Here is a 24,162-nt window from a genome sequence, read left to right as displayed (position 1 = left end):
ATGTATTATTTATGCTTTTCCAAACTTGATCACTACATTGGAATTCTACTCCAACTCAAACCTTGGATCACAGGACTAACTGTAACATCAATTAATATTTACGAAATGAGGGGAGAAGTTCGGTTTGGATATCGTTAGCTTCAAACGATTGAGTCATTGTCTATTTTCAGACACCTGAAGGTGGACTCAGGCACTGCAGAGGAGAACGGACAAAGATGGGTGAATACTGTGAAAGTTTGTGTAAAAGGGACATTTTGGAATCAGGCATTTTCACCTTTCTTTTAAATTTCCCATTTTTATTTATGAGATCAATGCTAACAATAAGAAGCACGTGGCTGCTGGCTTTCTTCACTACAAAGCATTTAGTAAAATCTATTGTCAGGAAATGTAAAGGAGGCTTGATGCAAAAGCCGAGCAGCAGAGACGATTTTGCTGTAAATGATAACTTTAATAATAGACTACAAAATAACAAGCCACGAGAGGCCACAAAACAAGGAAGAACAGAAACTAAACACAACAGGCAACAAAGCAAATTTTAAGCAGAGAGCACAAAGACTAGGAGCAACTGACTGAGGCCGGCTGGTTCGATGATGAACAAGGACTGTGGATGAGAACTGGGGTTGCAGGTGCTGAGTTTGGAATGAGTGGCAAGTGAATCCTATGAGCTGGGTGAAGACTCACATGCAGGCCTGACACCATTCAACATCCATTTAACAGAACATAAACAAATACATTAAAGAAACTAATTGTATTATCCACAATTTTGGATATCTTCTTGACCAAATGAAAATACAGTAGCATGTGTTCCCCCTAAAGTGCGTCAAAAGGGGTCACCCCATCTTTGTCCAGGTCAATCAGGCCAGATCAAATCGGCAGCCATGTTATATTTTCACCCAGTTCATTTTAATGGAGATTACTATTGTGTGAATTATATTAGACTGCCAATATCTAGAGGCTGTTGAACCTGCAGAATTCATTGCCACAGATGGCTGCGGAGACCAGGACATTGGGTATAATTAAAGTGGAACTTGAGAGCTTCTTGATTAGTAAGGGCATCAAAGATTATGGGGAGAAACAAGAGAATGGGGTTGAGCGGGATGAGAAATCAGCCACGTTGTTATGGGCCGAATGGCTTAATTCTGCTCCTATGTCTTCTGGTTTTATTCATTTTGCAGTATCTCATGAATGAAGATGACCTCCAATAACCTTGTCCCGAGAAGAATATCAATGAGGGCTGTTTATCTTCTTCACACCAGAAGGCCTGTTTAAATCTGATTGCCAAAGTGGCAGCAATGGACAGCCACTGGACACTCATCACTCATTGCATGTCACACCCAACCAATCAAATTTGCAATCCCTACAGACAAAGCCAGAAACACTTAGCAGGTGGCTCCTGGATCTGAAAAGTGGAGTTTCTAGTTGTTGAAAAACAACTATACAATTAAAGCACCAGCTAGTGCCCAAAGACAATTATAAATGTCTAATTTAGTAGTAATTTTCACAACATACTTTTAAAAGAGTTTAATATAGAGGGTCCATAAATCAGTCATAACCTCTCGTCAACCCAGCAGGACTGCATGTGGATTACAATTAAAATAGATAATGACTAAATTCTTAGCAAGCATGCTGCAAAGTAACAGGATTGCCACATCCAATCACTTCCCAAATCTGGATCCCAGCAGGACAAGTTAAATTTTAGATAACTAGTCACCACTGTGCAAGAAAAATGAAGAGGCAGAGGGAACAGCTAAACATTAGTCTTCAAACATGGCAAGAAGTACATTGTGAGCGAAGAGCAGTTTGTGTATTTCACACTGCTGCCTGCACTCCTCTGGCTTCGCACCAGCGTCTGTGATGCAAAACACGGAGAGGTCCTCAGGCCAACTCAGGACATGCCTCCATTAATGGTTTCCACAGATGGTCCTAGGGAGCCAGCTCATCTTTAAAGGAACGCCCATTATCTTATTGCTGGAAGCCTGATGAATAAAAAACTGGTTGTGTTTATTTTTAACGTACAAATTTAGTTTTCCTTCATCCTGGCACTGGATTTAATTAGACATTTATTTGGTGAATTTCTAAATTACCCAATGGAGCCTACGTGATAAAACAGTGTATACAATCCACATCAAATAAATGTCTACAAAGTAAGCAGCCGCACATTCACTAATGAAGCCAGTGTAGGAAATACACTGTACAGTGTGATCTCAAAGGAGTTCTGGCTGTATTCAGTTTTTGCACATGTAGGCCGTTTTTGTTTTTCCAATGAATGTAAAGATGCTGTTGTCCTTCAACATGATTCAAAAAAATCTTACTTCATTAAACGAAGGAATTCCCTGTCAATAGCGGCCGGAATATTAGTCAGGCAAGCAATGATAGATGAGACTGAAACAGCACTCCCAAGCTATAATCAGTACGCACGCACACAGATCACAGTCTGAAAATTCAATTGCACCCTGGGGACAGTAGGTCCATTCATGTGATGGTAGGGATTATGGGAAAAATCAGATTGTGATGTCAGTCTCCCAGTGTCGACAGATGTACGGACAGTGCAGATATTGCTGCTTTTTAATGGTTGAACTGCTTGGCTCTGGGGAACCATGAAATCTATTGGCATTTAAAGATAACCTGCACTCCCAGATGAGGAGATGCACAGTGACTGCAGCCAAAATGGTGCCGTCTCAGAGCACTCCAGAAGGCCCATCTCAGTACTCAGCCTCAGGTTGGTGCCTCCGCCCCAAATCACCAGCTGAGGGAAAGAAATGCCACTTCTTTCAGGTGGTTTGGTGAGGGGAGCAAAGGGCGTGGTTCTATTAACACTGTGCCAGCCAACACTAAAGAATGTTTAAAATTGCCAAGATGTTGTTGAAATAAATGGAAAATGTTTAACAATATCACAATCATTAAGGAAAAATTTCTCCCCAAATCTGAAGACCTATTAATTAAACTTTCTCTCTCCCCAAATTCATTCACTTCTCAATGCAAACTAACTCCAGATACTGAGATATTCTGTACCTCCAAATCTCAAAACTTCCCCACCTCACAAAGTGAGAAAAACACAGGAATAGTTTGATCACAGCGGGCAGATTCTCAAAATCATTCAAAAGGTTGCCACTAGCACATGTCGGCGATGAGCAGTAACTGGGCACGAGGGATTACTTCCATGTTTTTTGCCTATTTGAGGATGGCGCTCTGGAGACCGTGCTGTTGTCAGGACGAGTCATGGATGTGGTGAGGTCTGTTGTGAAGGGAACTGCACAGGATTTATTCACAACTTCTGTCTCATACTTGATCATACATGTTAAATTTACTGCACAGGACTCAGATACCAACTTCAAGGGTCCACTCTACTGTTACTTTGGAACCCTTTTTAATGTCTGAAACTACCTTTTTATAAAGGCACAGTGCAAAGTCTGATAAATCTGCAGTGACTGAACTAACATGAGGGATAAAATTTAACTTGTCTTCACCAAAAATACTCACGGCAGAGGTATCTGTCGATGGCTGTAATGGAGGGAGTGTCCATAGAGTAGTCCTCATGGGGAGACAGGCCCATGGTCACACAGAGCACCTTCCATCCCAGAATGCAACACTAACATTGCACTCATTGGGCTATGTTCAAAACAAATCTGAGCATCCACAAGTCACTAAGGCCACTAAAAAAATGAACCTCACTAGAATCTGCAACCTCAGCGTCTGTGATATCCTTTATTCCATTATTATTATGAAGCTATACGGTCATCCCTTGGTCAGTGGGGTGTGTTGATGGGTTTACTGGGTACAGCAGCTTGAACGCCCTAAAGGTGAAGTGCCAAGCTACTGAAATGGCAACTCAGAACTATGTGTGTCCTTTTTAAAAACAAGAAAGCAGCATACAATACTGGCGTAACCAGCTAAACAATCCCACAATTGATGAACCAGTTAAACACTCAGCACTCATGAACAGTAGTGGAAAGGAGGGGTTTCAAGAATATTCCCAATCACACCCAGAGCAATCCCATCCCACGAGTGGGAATGACAAAGTTGAAGCATTAGCACCGACCTTTAACTAAAAGTACCGAATGGATGACAAATACCACAAATTTCACTCAACACTTGATATAAAGAAATAGTCGAGAATACTGGCTGCCCCAAAGACTAGAGGTCAAAACCATACCTCCAATGTTGTCCTAAGCTTACATTCCAGAACTAGCCATTCCTTTGACTGATATCCCAGGGCACTTACATAACTATCATACACACAATTATGTGGAAAACTTCCTAGCTCTGACTTGTGGACAAAAAGCAGGATGATTTCTGCCCTCTGTCATCAGCAGTGTTTTCAAGTGGAAGATGTCATTGACAGTGTTATAACAGGTTACGTATTCATCAGCAGCTTGCTCACTGGTAGTCATTGGATTTACCAGGATCCAGGCTTAACCAAAGAGCTGAACTACAGAGGAACGATGTGAGCGAGTGCCTTGACTTCAGGTCACGACTCAATCATGTGTGCCTATAGGATTTCTGGTCAAACTGGGGTTAAACACTCCAGCAAGAGTTATCCTGTGCATGATGAAAGAGGGACATAATTGTTAAAAGTCAGTCACACCTCCTCCAAGTCATCACTGTAGGTCATATTCCAGACCCAACCATTTTCAAAGACTTCATCCGTGACCTTCTGCCTTTCAGGTCAGAAGTAGGTGTGTTTGTTCATATTCAATTCTCTTCAGAAAATGAAGCAGCTGATACTGCAGGCCAGATAGCAAGACTAATGTGGTACAAGCCAGCAGTGTTACAGAACACTACAGTACGAAAAACAGGCTCACCTAGTCTGTGCTAAACAGTAATTCTGCCTAGTCTCACAGACCTGCACCTGTACCAATGCCCTACATAACCTTCCCATCCATGTACTTGTCTACACTTCTCTTAAATGTTGAGATCAAACTCACATCCATCATTTGTGCTGGCAGTGGTTTCACACTCTCACCACCCTCTGAGTGAAGAAGTTCCTCTTAAATATTTCATCTCTCCCTTAACCCATGAGCTCTAGTTCTAGTATCACCCAACCTTATGGGAAAAAGCTTGCTTGCATTATTCTCATAATTTTGTATACCTCTATCAAATCTCACTTCATCCCTCCTTCCCTGCTCACTCACCTTCCCCTCACACGGGGCCTCACATATCACCTGCCAGCTTGTACTCCTACCTCTCTACATACCTTCTTATTCTTCCTTCTGCTCCCTCCTTACCAGTCCTGATGAAGGGTCTTGGCTAAAACATCAACTGGTCGTTCTGATGCTTAGATGCTGCCTAACTTGCTGAGATCCCCCAGCTATTGGTGTGTGTCATGCTGTTGGACTAACTGCAGAAATCCTCTGCCTATACAAATATGACTGTCTCATTGGGTTTCTCTAACATTTTTTTTTACTTTTTGCTCCAGATTCCAGTATCTGTACTCTCGTATCTTTACATTTCCTTCATTGTCAGTGTCTAAATCCTGAAAATCCATCCCAGACAGAATTAGACCATAGACTATAAGACACAGGAGCTGAATTAGGCCATTTGGCCCTTTGTGTCTGCTCCACCATTCAATTATGGCTGATCATTTCCCCACCCACCCCACTCCCCAGCCTTCTCCCCATAGCTTTTGATGCCACAGCCAACCAAGAACCTATCAAATCTCTGTCTTAAATGCACCCAACAACCTGGCATCTACAGCTGCCCGTGATAACAAATTCCACAAATTCACCACCATCTGGCTAAGAAAATTTTTCTGCATCTCCTTTGCTGTATCCTGAGGCTGTGCCCTCTTGTCCTGGACTCCCCCACCATGGGAAACATCCTTTCCACATCTACTCTGTCTAGGCCTTTCAACGTTGAAAAGGCTTCAATGAGATCCCCCCTCGTCCTTCTAAATTCCAGCATTCATTTGATAACCCTTTCATTCCTGGAATCATCCATGTGAACCTCCTCTGAACCCTCTCCAATGCCAGCACATCTTTTCTTAGATGAGGAGCCCAAAATTGTTCACAGTACCCAAGGTGAGGCCTCACCAGTGCCTTATAAAGCCTCAGCATCACATCCTTGCTCTTATATTCTAGATGTCTTGAAATGAATGCTAACATTGCATTTGTCTTCCTAACCACTGACCCAACCTGCAAGTTAATCTATAAGGTGTTCTGCACAAAGACTCCCAAGTCCTTTTGTAACTCAGATTTTTAGATTTTCTGCCCGTATAGAAAATAGTCTGCACATTTATTTCTTCTACCAAATGTGCATAGTCATGCATTTTCCAACATTGTATTTCATCTGCAACTTCCCTGCCTATTCTCCTAGTCTGTCCAAGACGTTCTGCAGCCTTCCTGTTTCCTCAACACTACTTGCCCTTCCACTAATCTTCATAGCATCTACAAACTTGGCAAGAAAGCCATCTATTACATCATTTAAATCATTGACATACAACATAAAAAGCAGTCCCAACACCAATCCCTGTGGAACACTACTAGTCACCGGCAACCATCCAGAAAAGGATCCTTTTATTCCCATTCTCTGCTTCTTACCAATCAGCCAATGCTAGTAACTTCCCTGTAATACCATGGGCTCTAAACTTAGTAAGCAGCCTCACATGCGATACCTTGTCAAAGGCCTTCTGAAAATCCAAACATACAACATTCACTACATCCCCTTTATCTATCCTACTTGTAATCTCCTCAATTAATTCCAATGGGTTCAGCAGGCAAGATTCTCCCTTAAGGAAACCATGCTGACTTTATCCTATCTTGTCCTGTATCACCAAGTATTCCATAACCTCATCCTTGACAATTGACCTGACAACTTCCCAAACACTGAGGTCAGGCTAACTAGTTTACAATTTCCTTTCTGCTGCCTCCCTCCTTTCTTAAAACGTGGTGCAACTTTTGTGGAATACCCTCACCAGAAGGACTCCAGCAGGTCAAAGAGATGGCTCCCCAACAGCTTCAAGGATCATTAGATATAGACAATATATGTGGCATTGCTGTTCTTTCCCCATAAATGAGTCTGGAAAAAGTGAGCATTCTACCTTCCTATTGCTTCCACCTTAGCTGTTCTAACCCCAAATAAAGACCTACGAAACCACCAGTGAAGTAAACTATCAGGCAGTAAGGTACCAGCAAAGTTGCTCTTTGAATTCCAAAATCCAATTGTGGAATAGAGAAAATAGTCAACTAAAAAGTGTAGAAGTTGGCTGGATTTGAAGAGAAGACATTAGTTATTAACCTTAATACAGAAGATATGCTCTGTAATTAATATTCCTGCAGCTGTAGGCGGCATGATTGCTGGGTAAGTTTTTATCCAATGAGTCATGCACTGGTAAAGAACAGCACTGGATCCTTATTTTAATATTACCTCAAGGATTTTGAATACACCTTCCTGCATATGCCCTGGATACGGAAAGGAGCCTTTGATTTGAAATGGCAGAATCCACCTGCCACGTGTCATCTTGGATATGGGGGTGCCTGTTCTAGTCCGGGAAAAAAAAATGGGAATCTTGCTTACCGGTTTCTTGCCCCCCAATTCCCTATCCCCATCATTTCCTAGATTAGCACTGTACATCACTGCAGGAACAAGAGGTAATCCCACCAGCTCCAGAGAGTCTTTATTTTGTCCCACTAGCCTGCCATTCATCTTTCAAAAAGTGAAATTACAGGCACTCCGTCAGACCTAAAATGTTTTATTCATGTACTTCTTCAGCAAATGATAGATTGTTAAACGTTTTTTTTTGCTGTGTCTAATGAGACCTTCACGTTCATTATTCATATCTGACCTTTACTGAAAGGAAAGCTGGGAGTGGAAACAGCAGCCTTTTCATGAACATGTTTCCAAATAACATCAGTAGAAAACCAGTTATCTTATATCTTGTACATGGCAATGCAAGGCTATCTATAAAAATAAATCTCTTTAAATAACTTGTTCATTCTATAGTTCAATGAATAATGCAGCTTTATTGAAGTGATTATAGTAACAAATTAAAAAGTGCTTTCACCTAGCATATTGGTCACCAAAAAAAATTAGCAACTCTGTCCTGTGATGCAACCCCCCCCCCACCCTTAGAACGCAAGACTGCAGAGTTGCTAGTTTCAGTGTTTATCCCATACGAGCACAGATCAATTGTGTTTAGTCATATAGCCTCAGCCATTCAATAGTGTTTTTCAGCCACAATACAAAATATGCTGGATTCCCTAGTTCAATCCGGTTAATACACTGACAACATTGAACAATGTCAGAAAACTAAAGGGTTGGTTTACTTTCAAAGCCAAAAATTGGTTCAACCAGTTAAGGGACAATAAATTAATATATGATAATTTTATTGGGACTGATAGATACTACATACTTAACATGTTGTACCATTTATCAAGTGTGGCAAGGGGAGAGGGAAATATAAATTCCAGGTGAGAATTTGTTGACACTCTTGAGACTTTCTTCGAGCTCAGCTTAAATAATATTTGTTATTGATTATTTTCTCCCATAACAAAATTCAGATTCATTGTTTGAACTAATATGTCTTAAAGGAGGTTCTTCAAGTCAAGAGGCTCAAGGCAGTTAAAATTGAACCTAGGACTTCATTTTAGATAGTTTAGACAAATTTACCGAACTGTTCTCATAGTACCAATATGACCCATGAGGGACACCCCTGATCAAGGCAGCCCATCATTTGAATTGCAAGTTCATTTTAGTTGGCAAATGGGCCGCCAACAGACTATGTGCCCTGGAACTACATATTCAAGAGGACAAATACTTTCTTTGGCCAAATGTAAGAGTAACAATGTACAGCCCCAGTTCCACCATACACAAATCAAACACAGGTTGTCCTCATTGCTAAACAACTTATTAAACAGGTATACAGCATACTGACTTGTGCTCTTAACCTTGGCAATTTTAATTGCTGTTTGGTTACGTTAATCTGTGACTCTTATTCTTGTGAACTCTCTACCCAGAGCCTCCAAAATTTTTGAAGAGCAAGACTGATTTTAATGATGTTTCTTGATGATATAAATTAACATATTACCCAGTTCCAAAACAGGTAACTGCAGCACAGGTGAAAAGATGGCCAGGTCAGTGGAAACAGAGTTAAGTAGCGAGAGGCTGTTTTTCAGACTGGAATTAAGTGTAAAATGGGAGCTCATTGGTGAGTTCCTTAGGGATGCTATGGGCAAACACTGCTTTTCTCAGTATTATTAATGATTTGCACTTGGGGCACAGACCTCAGTTTCCAAACCTGCAAAAGACAAAGACCGATAGAAGAGCAATGAACTGCGAAGATAGTGATAGACTTCAAGAGAAATGGTTGAACATGTGGCAGGTTACAAAGATGTGAAGTATGACATTTTGATAGGAAGAATGAGGAGTGGTAATATCAACCAGAGGACAATTCTCAAAAGGATACAGAAACAGAGTGTTCTTGGGGTATGGTTGCATAAATTGGCACAGAAGGTTGAGAATGTGTTTAGTGAAGCCTCTGGGAACCTGTACTTCATAAATACAAAGTCAAGAGCAGAGAAACCATCATGATCACTACTTCAGCCATTCTGTTCTGCATGATATGTTGTAAGATGGAGGTGAAGGCCTTGGAAAAGGTATTTCCTAATATGATTGTGGCTATAGTCAGATGAGCTGTGGTTTTATTAAATGGCAGAAGAGTCTTAGGGGCTGATTGGCCAACTCATGTTACGTGTTTGTATGATGAAGCAATAAGATCATTTGCCTTGGGCCAGTGGAGGTCAAGATCAAGACAGGATCTGGTAGAACAGACAAAATCATGGGAAGCCTGCTAATCTCACCAACTTAAGAATAAAGAACTAGAGAATATAGAAATAAGGTATTTGGGAAAAGAACAGCAAGTGACACAAACATGCACTTTTTTTCAACTAGTGAGCAATTTGGATCTGCAATGGACTGAAGGCATATTCAACATACCATTCAACGGAGATATATTTATGAGGGGAAATCGACAGGGCTCTGGGGAGAAGGCAGTGCAATGAGATACAACTTTGGTGGAGGTGGGGGTGGCCTGTAAGGGACATAATGGACTGAATGGCCCCCTCCTATTTTGAAACTTATCTATGAAACTTGGCTAGCAATTTCTGCAAGGTGTCCTGGGGAGCTGTGATTTTAATTCTAGATGACTAGCAAAACTTTCTTAAAAGCCCAGCTGACCCACAGATACATGGCCTGTGATTCAGAGGGGAAATAAAAATATTGGAACTTAATGAAGTTTAATGAATTAACTTGATAACATGATAAATAACTTCAATTCAAGATGTACAAAGAAATGAAAAAAACTAAAACACAAGTAGGAAAATATTAATAAAATTTACTAATGATTGTGAGCATGGAAATAAAACAAAATTATACTGAACAATTAACACTGGCTATGTATCTTCATTATAGTAATTACCATAACAATATCTGAACATATTTGAGAATTGAAGATCAGCAGATTAGTATCCTTAGGAAGAAAAAGATGACTTTGGCTATAATTGCCAAAACTACCCACTCAAGGTTTTGTCATAACATGCTTGGGTCTGTTATTTGTGAATTGATAGAGATTGGTTTCTATGATTTCTCAACTCCATTATTATTGGATCATTCAACCACCAGAATGGTGGAAGACAAACTAAATCAACAATAATCTTTTGCCCTAAATGTCTATATTTCCTAAGATTGAAAAGGATCAATTCATGGTTCCTGCAGCTGCTGCCCTGACCAAATAAACACAAAAAGCGGACTTTGATCTATTTTAGAAGCACATGATCTTTATACCCAGGCACATACACTTTCTCTCTCTCTCAGAATTTCTCATTTACACAAATGCAGTTTCCCTCACTCATAGTTTCCTGCTCTCTCTCTCTCTGTGAGGTGCACATAAATTTCCAACCCACACACACGTACAGAATACTCACCCTCTCATACAGTTCCCTCTCCCTTTCAGAGTCACACGAAGGCAAAGCTTTCCGGTCTCTCACGCTCTAACACAGTAGCATATGCAATCTGTTTCTCTTTCACTACTATAGTTTTACTCACACACAACGTGTGGTTACTTTCCCTCTCTCACATAGAATCTAACTCTTACATACACAAATGCACAAACACATGTACACAAAACCTTCCTATCTCTCATACACAAGCATTCAATATTCCTAGAACTCGCGTGTGTACCGTCTTTGCCTCACATACCATTTCTTGTTCTTTTACTCAGCATCTCTATCACACTCTGACACACAAACATACTGTATACACACACTTTTACATATTCTACTAAGTTAACTATTCCTTTTCCTACTTTTGATTAATAAGAAAAACATGAAGTTTGCATTGGTATTTTGGTTTCTAAGTAATAAAAATGTTCTATTATCTTCAAGACAGCAATATTTTGGTGTTTACTATTTGGTGCATCCATTTACTATGATTCACATGCACAGCAAGAAACATCCTCTTTTACAACAGTTCTTAGTATCTCATTTTCAAATATATGAACTGGCAAAGATTATGTTTTATCTATTTCCTAAATTTAACCAGATCATAAATATGAAAACAAGAAATAGAAACTGCACATTTAGCCCCTCGTCTGCTTCACCAGTCAGCAACATTACATCTGCACCACTTTCCTACAGTAATCCCATATCCCTCGATTCCTTTAATATCCAAAAATCTATGGGTCTCTATTTTGAATATAAGCTGTGTCCGAGCCTCTACAGTATTGGGTAGAGAACTCCAAAGATTCACCCCCTTCCTGGAGAAGAAATTTTTTCACATCTGAGCTAGGAATCAATTACGCCCATATTTTGCAGTTGTGATCCCTGGTACCGCACAGCTCAGTGTGGGGGACCTCAACACCTACCTTGGATATACATTGTTCATTTCACCAAACCTGTACACAACATTCCACACATGGGATCTCCAAGTCCTAATGCATTTAAAGAAATCTCCATCTTTGGACTTAAACCCTCTTGTAATAAAAGCTATAATGCTATTTGCATGCTTTGTTATGTTGTCACCTTAATTTTCAAAGAAAATTGATGATGTTATTGAGTTGTACAAGGATGTCTACAAATCTAATAAACTCTAAAGATAGCTGCACAGGTAGATAGATGGTGAAAATAAATTGCTCAGGATACTTCTTGTCATTAGCTGGTTCCTAAGGTTATCATAGCCAGGGGGTGGTAGTGGGGTTGAGCTAAGTGTTCCTAATGGTGTACATCTCTAACAGCCACTGACAACCAAGTCCAACTCTCGGCCTTCACGTGTGACTTAGCTATTAGGCCCAGCAGAACTGTTTCTACTGACAAGAGAAGGGGCACTGGCGCTTCAAAACCAGTTGCTTTGGGCAGGTGGGACTCGTCAGCCTTGGATAGCAGGTTGGCCTAGGTGAAGGAAAACTCTGATTTTAAATCAACTCCTGCCTTGCAGCCATACCCACCCATGGGAAAGGCTTCGGGAGTCAACCACGAGGAAGAAATCTGGAGCCAGGGTCCCTAAGGTAGTTTGATGCTGTTTACAACTTCACTCTGGCAGTCTCTGTGACAACAGTGGTGCCGAGCTGTATCAGCGCTTGCCCTTCCCTTGGACTACATCAGTGACGTGGAGAGGGGGAAGCCGCTGCACGGCCAACAGCCGGTTCTTCAAATCTTCCCACCCAGGCTTGTGCCCTGGAGAGGACACACTCCACCAGAGGTACAAACTCATGATCCCCTGGGATCAATGGCTGCCTACTATAATATCAGAACGCAGAGGTCATGGCATAATTTCAAAACACATTGATTAAGCCACAGCTGCAGCAGGGTTCTGGTGGCCAGATTGTATGAAGAGTGTGACAACACTGGAGAATGGTACTGAAGAGATTCACCAGGTTGTTGCCTCAATAGGGGAGAGAAATAGTCTGAATAATGGGGCAGAGAGAGGACCAGATTGATGTATACACGTTACAAGTGGTATAAAATCAGGAAAAGTATAGATAGAATAGGTGATAAGAAATGTTTTCCCATATAAAGGTGTCAGAAACTGGATCACATAAGGGGTAAGAGGTTTAGAGAGGATCTGAAGAACTTTTTCCACCCATGGGATGGTTGTTAATCTGGGAAAACTCTGCCCAAGTGGGTGGTGTAGACATATACGCTCCATAAAATTAAGTATCTAAACAAGCACTTGAATTGCCAAGGCACAGAAAACTATGGACCAGATGCTAGCAAATGGGTCTCAAAAAGGAGAAAAATCTGCAGATGCTGGAAATCCAAGGCAATACACACAAAATGCTGGAGGAACTCAGCAGGTCAGACAGCATCTATGGAAATTAATAAACAATCAACGTCTGTCTTGACCTGAAGGATCTTGACCCAAACTGTCAACTGTATTAATTTCCATAGATGCTGCCTGACCTGCTGAGCTCCCCCAGCATCTTGGGTGTGTTACTCAGCAAATGGGACTAGTATAGATGAATACTTGATGGTTGACATAGACAGATTGAAATGAGATCCCAATTTCTGCACTGTATGACTGCAAGACCCTACGTTCAAGGAAACCTAGATCTCTCAATTCAATAAAACTTTTTAATATTTCACCATTAAAAAAAAACACCATCTTTTTCCTTTCTAGCAAAGTGGCTGATTTTACACTTTTCCACGTGGGTTATTCCTGCCTATTCACTTATCTGCCTTAAATCTCCCTCTGCCATCTCTTTCCATTGTCCTCACACCCCAACTATGGCCATCAATAAATGAGGCTACTTTACACTTGCTTTCCTCATCCAAGTCGCTGACGTAAATTACTGGAGCCTGAATACTGTGACACCTCACTGGGCACAAAAATAAAAACACAAAATGCTGGCAGAACTCAGCAGGCCAGACAGCATCTATGGGAGGAGGTAGTGACGACGTTTCGGGCCGAAACCCTTCGGTTTCAGCATTTTGTGTTTTTATTTATTTCCAGCATCTGCAGATTCACTCGTGTTGGGCACAGAAATAACCCATTTACTATTCAGTTTTTGCCTACTAACCAATCAGCACTTCATACCAGTCTACAACCCTCTTACCATGAGATTCATTTTTGAGTGGCACCTTCACAAAAGGCTTCTGAAAATGCAAATACATCATCTCAACTGGTTCACTTTAGTCTATTCTGCTAATCACAACCTGAATACACACCAACAGTTCCGCTGGCTTTCCCTTTCATAAGTACACATTGATTTTGACTAATTCTGATAACTTTAAATGCCCCGTTGCTGCTTCCTAAATAATAGACCAGTATATTCCCCATTAATGATATCATGCTAAATGGCCTGCAATACTTCATTTTCTCTACCCCTTTGTCCTTAAATAGCATGTTTAAATATACCACCGTGTAACCATGGGAAATGTTCTAAACCAGGGGTTCCGAACCTGGGGTCCACAGACCCCTTGCTTAATCTATGGTATTGGTCCATGGCATAAGAAACTCCTGTTATAAAATCTATGATATTTGTGGAAAGGCAAACAGTGCGTCCCTCATCTCCACAGCCACCTTTTCCAAAGCCCCCAGGATGCAGGTCATCAGGTCCTACAGATTTATTTTCTTACAATTTTATTCATTTCTCTGTTACTATCTCTTTACCAGAGCCAATTTATTTTCAAACTTCTCACTCATCCACCCTACCCCACTATTTTTGGTAGGGATTTTATGTCTGCATTCAAGGCACTGGACAAAAATTAAGTGTTTAAGTTTCTCTCCCATATCTGTATTTCCCAATATAATCCCTCCTCTCAGTTTGCAAGGCTTTTGTAGATCTGTTAATTTTTTTTACAATCTGTTTCTATCATTTTTCTCCTTAGCTTACTTGTATTCTACTTCCCCCTTCCCTGTCAGGCATCCTTTGTTGAATATTCTAATGAATTAATTTTCAGTTACACCAGCAAATGCAAAGCTTTATTCTCCTATCTTTATTTTCCATCACATATTGCAAGTGAAAAAATAAATTCTCTCTACTTCAGCAAGGGTTAAGTGTTAGGCACTTTAAGATAGCTGTAATTGAATATTGGTGATCAGTCAAACAGAAAAAATAATCATGTTCTATGAAATTATCAATATTACAGTGAAGATTTCAGATTCATCTTCCCATTTATAGATTATGCATCAGTGATGAAAATTCATATTCTGCAGAACCCAACCATTATGACTGATCTATTATGAAAACATTGTAAATACTAATCAAAATGATAGCACTTCTTTCTGTACTTAAATATAGTAGACTTCATAAATCCATGTAATCTTAAGTCTCATGAGGAGAACACACTCTCCCAGGTAGTGACTTCACTTTCTATGTTAGGGTTAACCCTAGCTTTCTGCACTGACTTCCTAAAATACCTGCTGTTATCCACAGGCCCAAACACCAAATCCAGCTAATTTATTGTTAAAGGTGTTGGACCAAACAGTTATATTTTCTCTCCTGAAAGGGCAAAATCTCATTTGTACCACAGTATGCTTTGAAAATATTTGCTTGTTAGTGGAGTGAATTTCTGCATATTGTACACTCACAGCAGTGAACTCTTTGACCTCAATTCCTGATATCAGCTCCCAAAAGCAAAATCCAGTGCTGCAAGCTTGCAGCTGCCATTATGGATTTCTGCTAGCAGAGAGCAAATGTCCTCTAAATTAATCTTATTAGGTTGCAAAGTTTGCAGTTGGTCTTTATCTGCGGTATTTTATTTTCCATTTTATGACAGAGTGGCTTTAAAGAAGTGCACATGCACAGTTTACTCATTCAAAGTCATCTGTGGGCAGTGATGCATTACCAACCCAAGCTAAAATCAAAACCTATTTGAAAGCTTCAGGGAAGCCGGGGGAGACTGAAAGCATTTCCTTAGTATTGTTCCCATTGCACCTGGACCTCAAACTGGAAACTTACTTTAAAAGATTTAAGATTCAAAGATTATTAGATGTCATTTCCTGTTCACAAAGTGTAAGGAGAATGAAATAATTGTTACTTCGGATCCAATGCAGCACAAAAAAAACCATAAAAGACAAAGAGCACAATAATAATAAAAACATGCAATAAATACAAAAACACAAGATAGCTAGATAGATATATAATAGATTGAATATCCATAAAGAGATGATAGGCTGTACTTAAGGTGACTGATGGGAAATAATAAAGTACTGGTGGTGGTAGTGGGTGGAGGTGTTAATCAGCCTTAATGCTTGGATTAAGTAATTGTTTTTGAGTCTGGTGGTTTTGGTGAGGATACTATGTAGCCTCTTCTCTGATGGCAGTGGGACAAACAGTACATGGGCAGGGTGTGTGGGATCCTTCATGAAGTTACTGGCCCTTTTCCAGCACCTTTCTCTATATATGTCCTTGATGGTAAGCAGCTAGTGCCTGGGATGCATTGGGCGGTTTTGACTACCAACTGCAGAGCCTTCCTGTCGCCACAGTGCGGTTTCTGTACGAAACAGTGATGCAGCTTTCTAGGATGCTGTCGAATGACGTGAATATGGATATGCTCTCTTTAGCCTTCTCAGAAAGCAGAGGTATTCGTGAGCTTTTTGACTGTGTAGGATGTGTTCTGGGACCATGAAAAGTTGTGTGTGTTGTGTACTCCCAGGCGTTTGAAACTGCCTGTAGTTTCCACTGCTGTGTCACCAATGCAAAATCTCACAGTGTCCAAGATGTGTCTCAATAGTTTTAGATTTCAAGTGTTGATTTATGGGGCCCACAACAGGCAGAAAGGTGGGTGCAAAAACTCAATGAACTGAAAGATAAACAGCTAACAGCAAATGGCAACACGGCTTCACTACAGCAAAACCTGTACACTGATACTTTAAAGCTCTGCATATCATTGTAAGCTTTCAATTACGTACCAATTCTTTGCTAGATTCTTGTCATTTGCAACTTTTGGAGTGGTGCTTTCCTTAATGTAATACCAGAAACTAAAGTCACTGTTGGACCCCAGCTTTCCTGGACTTGTCAATGTGGATACTGATCAAACTATGGCTTTACACTGCAGCTACAACTATTAGCTCCCGAGAAAAAGGCTGATTATTTTTAAAACTATTTAATTTCCCACTCCATGTACCAGTTGACAGACATCTCCAGTAAGGCTCTAAAGGTCAAGTTTAATGGTGCGTTTGGTTGGGTGAATATTAGTATCAACTTCCTCTCAAAGAATGTATGGCTGGTTACTGTATAGGGATGACCAAAGCCCACCTAGGGATCTCCCTTTATTAAAAAAGTGTAACAATTCTGATCTATTTTCCAGAATGTAGACATGAAACATAAAGCTATTGCTTTGGGATTAACGACAATGGCAAAAAAACCTTGCTGGTTATTTTCCATATTCTAATGAAGAACAAGATAAAGAATCAAATAAGTTATGGCTATTTAGACTTGTCCAAATCAAACAAGGAAGCCTGAAATTATTGCATACTACATGTGTTAGATGCTGAATGAAAATTTGTAACAATAAAAAGCAATTAATATAGGATCAAGAATATAGCAGATCACATACATATTTATAAATCAGTACAGATTTTAGATTATCTTAAGTAGGCATGGAAAATGATCTACTGTCAATCTTCAATGAATGCAGAAATCAGCAAATATACCTCTCACAGACCAAATGCCATCAGAGATATTGGTTAACACATGTACCTGGAGAATAATACAAAATTGTTCTTCCCTATCTTTTTGAAGCTAATGTTAGGAAAAGTTGTCTAAAACCCTTTAGAGTCAATCACGTGGATGTCAGTGTCCTCTAGAAACGAGACAATTGATTTTCTTTTAGGATTCTGCTCAGCATTAGTGTAAAGGGACAAGCATTATGGGCATTGCATTCCCAAACAGTTTACATTAGCTTTGCATTTTTTTAAAGAAATATACAGCAGGCACTTAATGGAACTTAGTTGATTTCACAACAAAGTGAGAAATCAATTCTTAGACCTCAAATATCATTGTTATTTGCTCTGTGTCATGTTTATGTATGACAAGACTGAATAGCATACACGTACAGAATTCACAGCAGAGAGTCAGGGTTTTTCACCCACCTGGACTTACTCTAGTGTTTATGCCCCATCTGGTCCCAACAATACTTTGGCCCATTCATTTCTCCCTCATATTCTAAGCCATCTTCTTTTTCAAGATGTCTGTGTTATTTACTTTAACTATACATTAGAAAATTTATTATTCTAGTTATTCTCTGGACAAGAACATTCCTCTTGAATACTTCATCATATTCATTAGTCCCATGGCAAAGGTTGGTGATCATTCACTTCTTGATTGTAGCTTGGGTGCTGTGATTGTTACAGTCTCTGCAAATCTGAGTGTTACTGAACATTCTGAGATTCCCAAATGTAGTTTGAAATCCACATGTACATGTCTTACTTTTTCACTTCCTTTTTACATTTATATCTATTCATATGTGCAACTTAGGCATGGGTACTCTATAAGCTAGTTTAATTGCACAAGATGGCAGTGACCAGCTGCTTTCACTGCCATACTCATACTGTTATTGGGTGAGAACTTCCAGAGTTAAAGACACATCAACAATGAAGTCAGGAGTGTGCGACCAGCAGAATTCGTGTTTGCATCTGCCTGCAGCCTGTCGAAGTCACAGGTTTAGGATGTGCTATTGAAATGGTGTGCTTCCAACAATGCATGTAGTGTAGCTAGGCTTCTGTTTGTTTTTAAATCAGAAATATGGCTTGTGCAACTGATTTAAAACTGGGGATTACAGAGCAAAAAAAGCCTTTGGAGGGTGGACACTGACTATCAAGAGTATGATTTAGGAACAGGAATAGGCCAGATGCTCAGACCTGCTCCATCATTCAATAAGCCTGAACTGACTGGGACCACAAATTCACATTCCTGTCTACCACAATAATCATTCATCCCATTGCTTTAAAAGTATCTATCTACTTCTGCCTTTTAACCTCAAATGTAGATTCACACTGCACATGAACAGCCCTTTTCAGCACATCTTTCCCTGCTGACCATGATGCCTGTCTACACTAATCTCATTTGCCTGCATTATGTCTGTTAACCCAATATGTTCTTCCTATCCAAGTACCTGTTCAAATACCTTTTAGATATTGCAATTGGATCTGCCTTTACCATCTCTTCTGGCAGACTATCTTAAACTTGTGCCCCCTCATTTTTATGCTGGTCTCATGGGAAAAAGGACTCTGAATCTATCCAATCTATGCCCCTCACAATTTTATAAGCCTCCATGAAGTTACTCCTCGGTGTCACACGTCCATTGAGAATAAACTCAGCCTATCCAATCTTTCTTTATTACAACAACTCTCAATTCTGGGTAACAGTATGATAAATCTCCTCTGCACTTTCTATTGCTACAACACCTGTAGTGTGGCAAAAGGACTATTCACAATACTCTTTACAAAAGCTCTGCTTCCATCATCATTTGAAGGAGTTTTCCAATCTAACAACTCGGAGTGGAAAATGTTGCTTCATCTCAATCGTAAATGGGTCGAAATGCTGCTCTGAATTGCTCTGCACTTCAAGGGTTGACTTTCACTGAAACTGGAATGAGGGGTTTTGAATTGCTTTAGTTTCAAGTATCAATTTTAGTGGCTCACTTTTTGCTGAATTCAGTTCAGTTCAAGGCAAATCCATCCACTCCTGATGTCATGTGTGTGTGTGTTTGGGGAAGAGTTTCTGTGGGAATTGGTTAATGTTCTCCCCGTGAACTTGGATCAGCTATCTCAGCATACATCAGGGATGGTAGGTGTGTTCCTCCAGGGCATGGCTGGTTCAGATGCTTGGTAAGAATATTTTCCACTATATGGACACACAAATGTGTTTGTATTATCTGACTCCCATCTATCCATTGTCACTGCTGCTTTACAGAGCACCATGTAGTAAAATGGGCCATCAAAATGCATACTCGATCATTCAGTTTCAGAGGCTGGATAACCAAAATTCCACTCTACATAACTACTCTGGTTACAAAATGAATCAGGCCAAACATCACACGACTGGACCCGATTAGTTGTGATTGTGAGATTCTATGAGTGTACTGCATTAGTGCTCCTGCTTTGTGTAGCATGGGACCTTCCTAGGCTCTTTCATTTTACTCTGCTCCACTGGAACATCACTGGTAAACATGGAATCAGCTCCATACATTATTCACCTCCAGCTCCTCTGTAAAGTCATCCTGCCACTGAAAGACTGAAGCCTTTGATTTTGGCTCCTATCATAAATCCTCTCCTCTCATTATCACAAACAATCTCTTTCAATTAACTTCCTCAGACTAAACCAGATTGTTCATTGCATCCCACATAACATCAATCTAAACTTCAAACCTTGACTTTTCATTATTACACACCAAATGCCCCCATATCTATTTTACTTCCAACCCATCTCTCTCAGATCCTAATTCCAGTGTTCTGTCCATTCTCCTGCCCTCTAACACTTGCTTGTCAAGCCTCAATTCCTCCAGATAATTATATTACACAAATCACTTGTCAGCTTAAAATCTGCTCACCCATTGCTTTTGCTTTCCATGATCTACGTTAATCCTCGATTCTTCAATCCCACAAATGTAAAAAAACCACTGTTGTGTTCAAAACCTACATAGACTTGCCCTTCCCTACTAATGTAATCTCAGGTACCATAAAACCTGATCAACTGATCCTTATCTGTAGTGAAACTCTGCTTGGTTCTTCTCCACTGAAGTGACATTCTTGGCTGACCAAGCCCCATGTTCTTGAAATGTTGTAGTTAATGTTTTATCCCATTAGTCCAAGATCTCTAAAGGACTTCTCCAACCAGGCTTTTACTCTGTAACATCGACTGTACTTTTTTCCATAGATACTGCCTGGCCTGCTGAGTTCACCCCGCATTTTGTATGTATTATCTTTACTCCTTTGTTCCTTTATAGTGTCAAGTGAATTTAGATACATTTCTTCATTAAAACATACCCATTATCAGAAGTGAAAGACTGCATGTTGTTGAAATTATAAAGCAATTAAAAACAGGTGATTCATTAAATATTATCCAGTCTTCATTTCAGTGTGCATATGAATAGGTTGGACATCAATGAGTTTGGGATAGAATTAGTATCTACCATTGTTAAAATGTTCATAGGTAGTTTTCTGCTGCACTCTCCCTATTTGCCATTATAATATGAAAAAAGTTAATTATTTTGACGAAATTAATGAAATAGTAATTTAACCTTGTTGCCAATCTGCTGAAGGGACATTTGTGTTTAAGCATGATGTCCTGTCTTGGCCATTTCACTTTGGGTGAGTATCTCAGTATTTTACTGGGGCCATGAATCAAGAGGATTCAGGCCATCAGGGTAATTTGGTGGGATCTGCGGAAGAGCAGATGGAAACAGATCACTCAACTTACAGACAAGGAGCGGGGTGATCTTGAATATTTATAAATCCAGTGATACACAAGATTGTTGCATTTATGATCCTAATTTGATGTTTCTAACTAACTTAACCTCGACTACTGGAACTGTTTATTTTAATAAAAATCTGTTGTCTCCGGGTAACTTCCTTCCCCCTCCCATTTTCTGCATCGGGCAAAAACTGCCATAACATCATACAAGAATAATGATTCAGCCAAACTGTTTTCGTCTGCAAAAAAAAAATACTGCGTTAGAAGCTGCTTCTTGAAATTCTCCAAACCCCCCACCCCACCCCACAACCTCGGCCTTAAATCATGTGAAAAGCATTTCACGGTATCTAGTATAAAACATTTTAGTGATGCCACTATTAATTACTCTGCTCAGTCACGTGTTCACAACAGAAAGGCTTCAGTAAATTTTAAAAAGGCCATTACTGGCAGTCTTGACTTCTCCTGTACAGTCAGTTCTTATTGATAAAAGCTCAAAGCAAAGCCCTTTCTACTTACAGGCATTTGTTACTGCAAAACTGTTGGCAGTCTCAATGTTATCCACGTGCGGAACCAAATTGAAAGGCGCTTCCGTCGTGTTGGGGTTAGTATTGTGTAGATAAATTGCAAAACGAAAAGCACTGTATTCCTGATCAGAATATCTCAAGAAGAGCCCACCTGCGAAAAAGAAACAATGGAGGTCCAATCAGCTAATAGCATGCCATTAGCAACCTCTGTGGTACCCACGCTACTGGCTCAATGCATTGGAAACCCGTCTACTGTTACAAAAACACCCGGTAACACCGAAATCAGGGCCAAAGTAGTAGCGTCTTTGCGATTTGATGCTGAGAGCATTTTGGCTGCAATTCCTCGTGTAAACTTGTGAGGTTTGTGGGCATAATTATCCTTAACCTTACAATCAGCTGTCCATCCAACAGGAAGAGCAAGTGATCCACTATTAACATGTCGCGCGAACGCACCGTAGTGCGATGTAGTCGTGTCTAAATAACATTATTGTGTTCCTAGTATTTCTTAATATAACGACGAAATGTCATAATGTGTAAAAGTATATCGAACGCATACATAAAACCATCACGCCCCACACAGCACCAAAATGTTTACAGATCAAATAACGTCAGCCGTGCCTATTCGTGCGGTGAAGTCAGAATGGCCCCATCGATTATTAGCAAACAGCCCAGGTTAGGAAGACTCTACGGACGTGTAGAAAACTTCCATAGCCGCTAAAAATTATAAGGCACACTTAAACATGAATGCCAACGCTACAGAAAGAGCCGAATCTCACCCAAAATATGAACTTTTAAGCACAGGTCATTTTGCACAGGAGGCAGGAATCAATGCATTTCATTAACACGGCCTTGGTAAACGACAACCGAGACAAGGTTCCACACACTGGAAACATCAGATAAACATTGGCCCCTCGGAAAAACCAGCACAAAGACGGCGGCGATAACTTTGCAGCGTGTGCGAGGTAACTCGTCTGCAATTTTAAACCGTTCCGTGAGCAGAACGGAACTTATCAGTACACCGAAAAGATATTCAATGTCAATACATTTCTCAATTTCACTGTTATAACCACATTTATTTGTAACCCGAGAGACAACATGGGCAATACACTTGGCTGCAAACGCTAAAAGCGAACTGATGCAATGCTACAGATTCTCGGAAGCATTTTCCTTACGCCAGCCCGTGATGAGAAAGAAATAAAAGCAAAATGCACACACATGAAAGATTAACTTTTGAGAGCCGCTGGCGAACAGCAGCGGCAGTGGGATTCTAGCAGTATCCCATTAACAAGCGTTCCGCCAGCACAACTACTGCAGTGTTCCAACACAACAAAACAGCCAGAACTACTCCCTCCAAACAACGCTGACAAGGACCAAGCTGTGCCATAGTCCAACCTTTCCACATTAACTAACTTCCGATATGATAAATGAATATATTTACACATAATCGCACATTCTTGGGGGGAAGAAACAGATACCGGTCGATGTGTTTTAAAATGCACCAGCCGAAGACACACAAGCGCATTGACAGATTGTTACACATATTCACTCAGCAAGGAACACTTATCCGCTTTTATTAAAGACAAACAGATTAATTGCCTTACCAATTGGTACACTGGTCGGAAAGGCTCCCAGAGCAAGCCCCAAAAAGCCAGAGCAAAGCAAGACCATTTGCCTGCCGATCCGCCTCATCTTTTTCAGTTAGATGTGTATGAGATGCATGGAGGATGGAGAGGCACGGGACACAGCGCTCTCCTAACAATCCAGCCCGGGCATTTTTTTTCCGCAGTCTCCACAGTCAGAGCGAATATGTCCAGCTGAATCTAGTGGCGCTGGGATCGGTGCACATGCAAGATGGTGGTGTTGGGAGCGTCTAGTACTGGCAGGGGAGATGAGACATGCGCTATCTATCTCCGGCACTCTCCCCAGTCCTATTGACCAGAGATGATAGCAGGCTTTATTGAGCAGCATGGGACTATTCCCACCCTGGAACCAATGATCGCTTTAAGACTGACCCTTGCCATGCTCCCAGCACACGCGTAATGCCGCTCGATCCCCGGGAATTCATTTAATGTGAGTTTTCACGTGATTTATACTTAGTTCAATATTTGTCGTCCCCCCCCCCCCCCACCTTCTCCTGTGCTGCGATGTGTGAGTGGCTATGTGCTTGTGTGACTGTACGTGCTCCAATCTGTTTTGCCGCGTGTGTTTGAATGAATGCATGTCTGCATTTCGGTAACGTCCAGCATCCTGCTTCTGGTAAACAGTTTATAAGATTATTCCTGTTCCTAATGA

The 24,162-nt window shown here is 40.5% G+C and overlaps 1 protein-coding gene across 11 annotated transcripts in view; it reads right to left on the bottom strand.

Moving 5' to 3' along the window:
* LOC140726788 (glutamate receptor 4) overlaps positions 1-23,899 on the bottom strand; it is a 235,744-nt gene extending 211,845 nt beyond the window's left edge. For 10 of the 11 annotated variants that reach the window (XR_012098730.1, XM_073043623.1, XM_073043613.1 and 7 more), the window contains exons 1-2: positions 23,472-23,899; positions 21,863-22,021 (exon numbers count right to left, since the gene is read on the bottom strand). Coding sequence is in view for 10 of the 11 variants with exons in the window: in XM_073043623.1 (XP_072899724.1) it covers positions 21,863-22,021; positions 23,472-23,559 (247 nt within the window). In the remaining variant the exon portion in view is untranslated. The remainder of the gene's footprint in view (positions 1-21,862; positions 22,022-23,471) is intronic. The other variant, XM_073043619.1, reaches the window with a different exon arrangement.
* Between the last annotated feature and the right edge of the window lie 263 nt (positions 23,900-24,162).

Source organism: Hemitrygon akajei, chromosome 4 (assembly GCF_048418815.1).
Source record: "Hemitrygon akajei chromosome 4, sHemAka1.3, whole genome shotgun sequence".
NCBI classification, from domain to species: Eukaryota; Metazoa; Chordata; class Chondrichthyes; order Myliobatiformes; family Dasyatidae; genus Hemitrygon; species Hemitrygon akajei.
The sequence above is the reverse complement of the archived record's forward strand: the minus strand, read 5'-3'. Positions and strand labels throughout refer to the sequence as shown.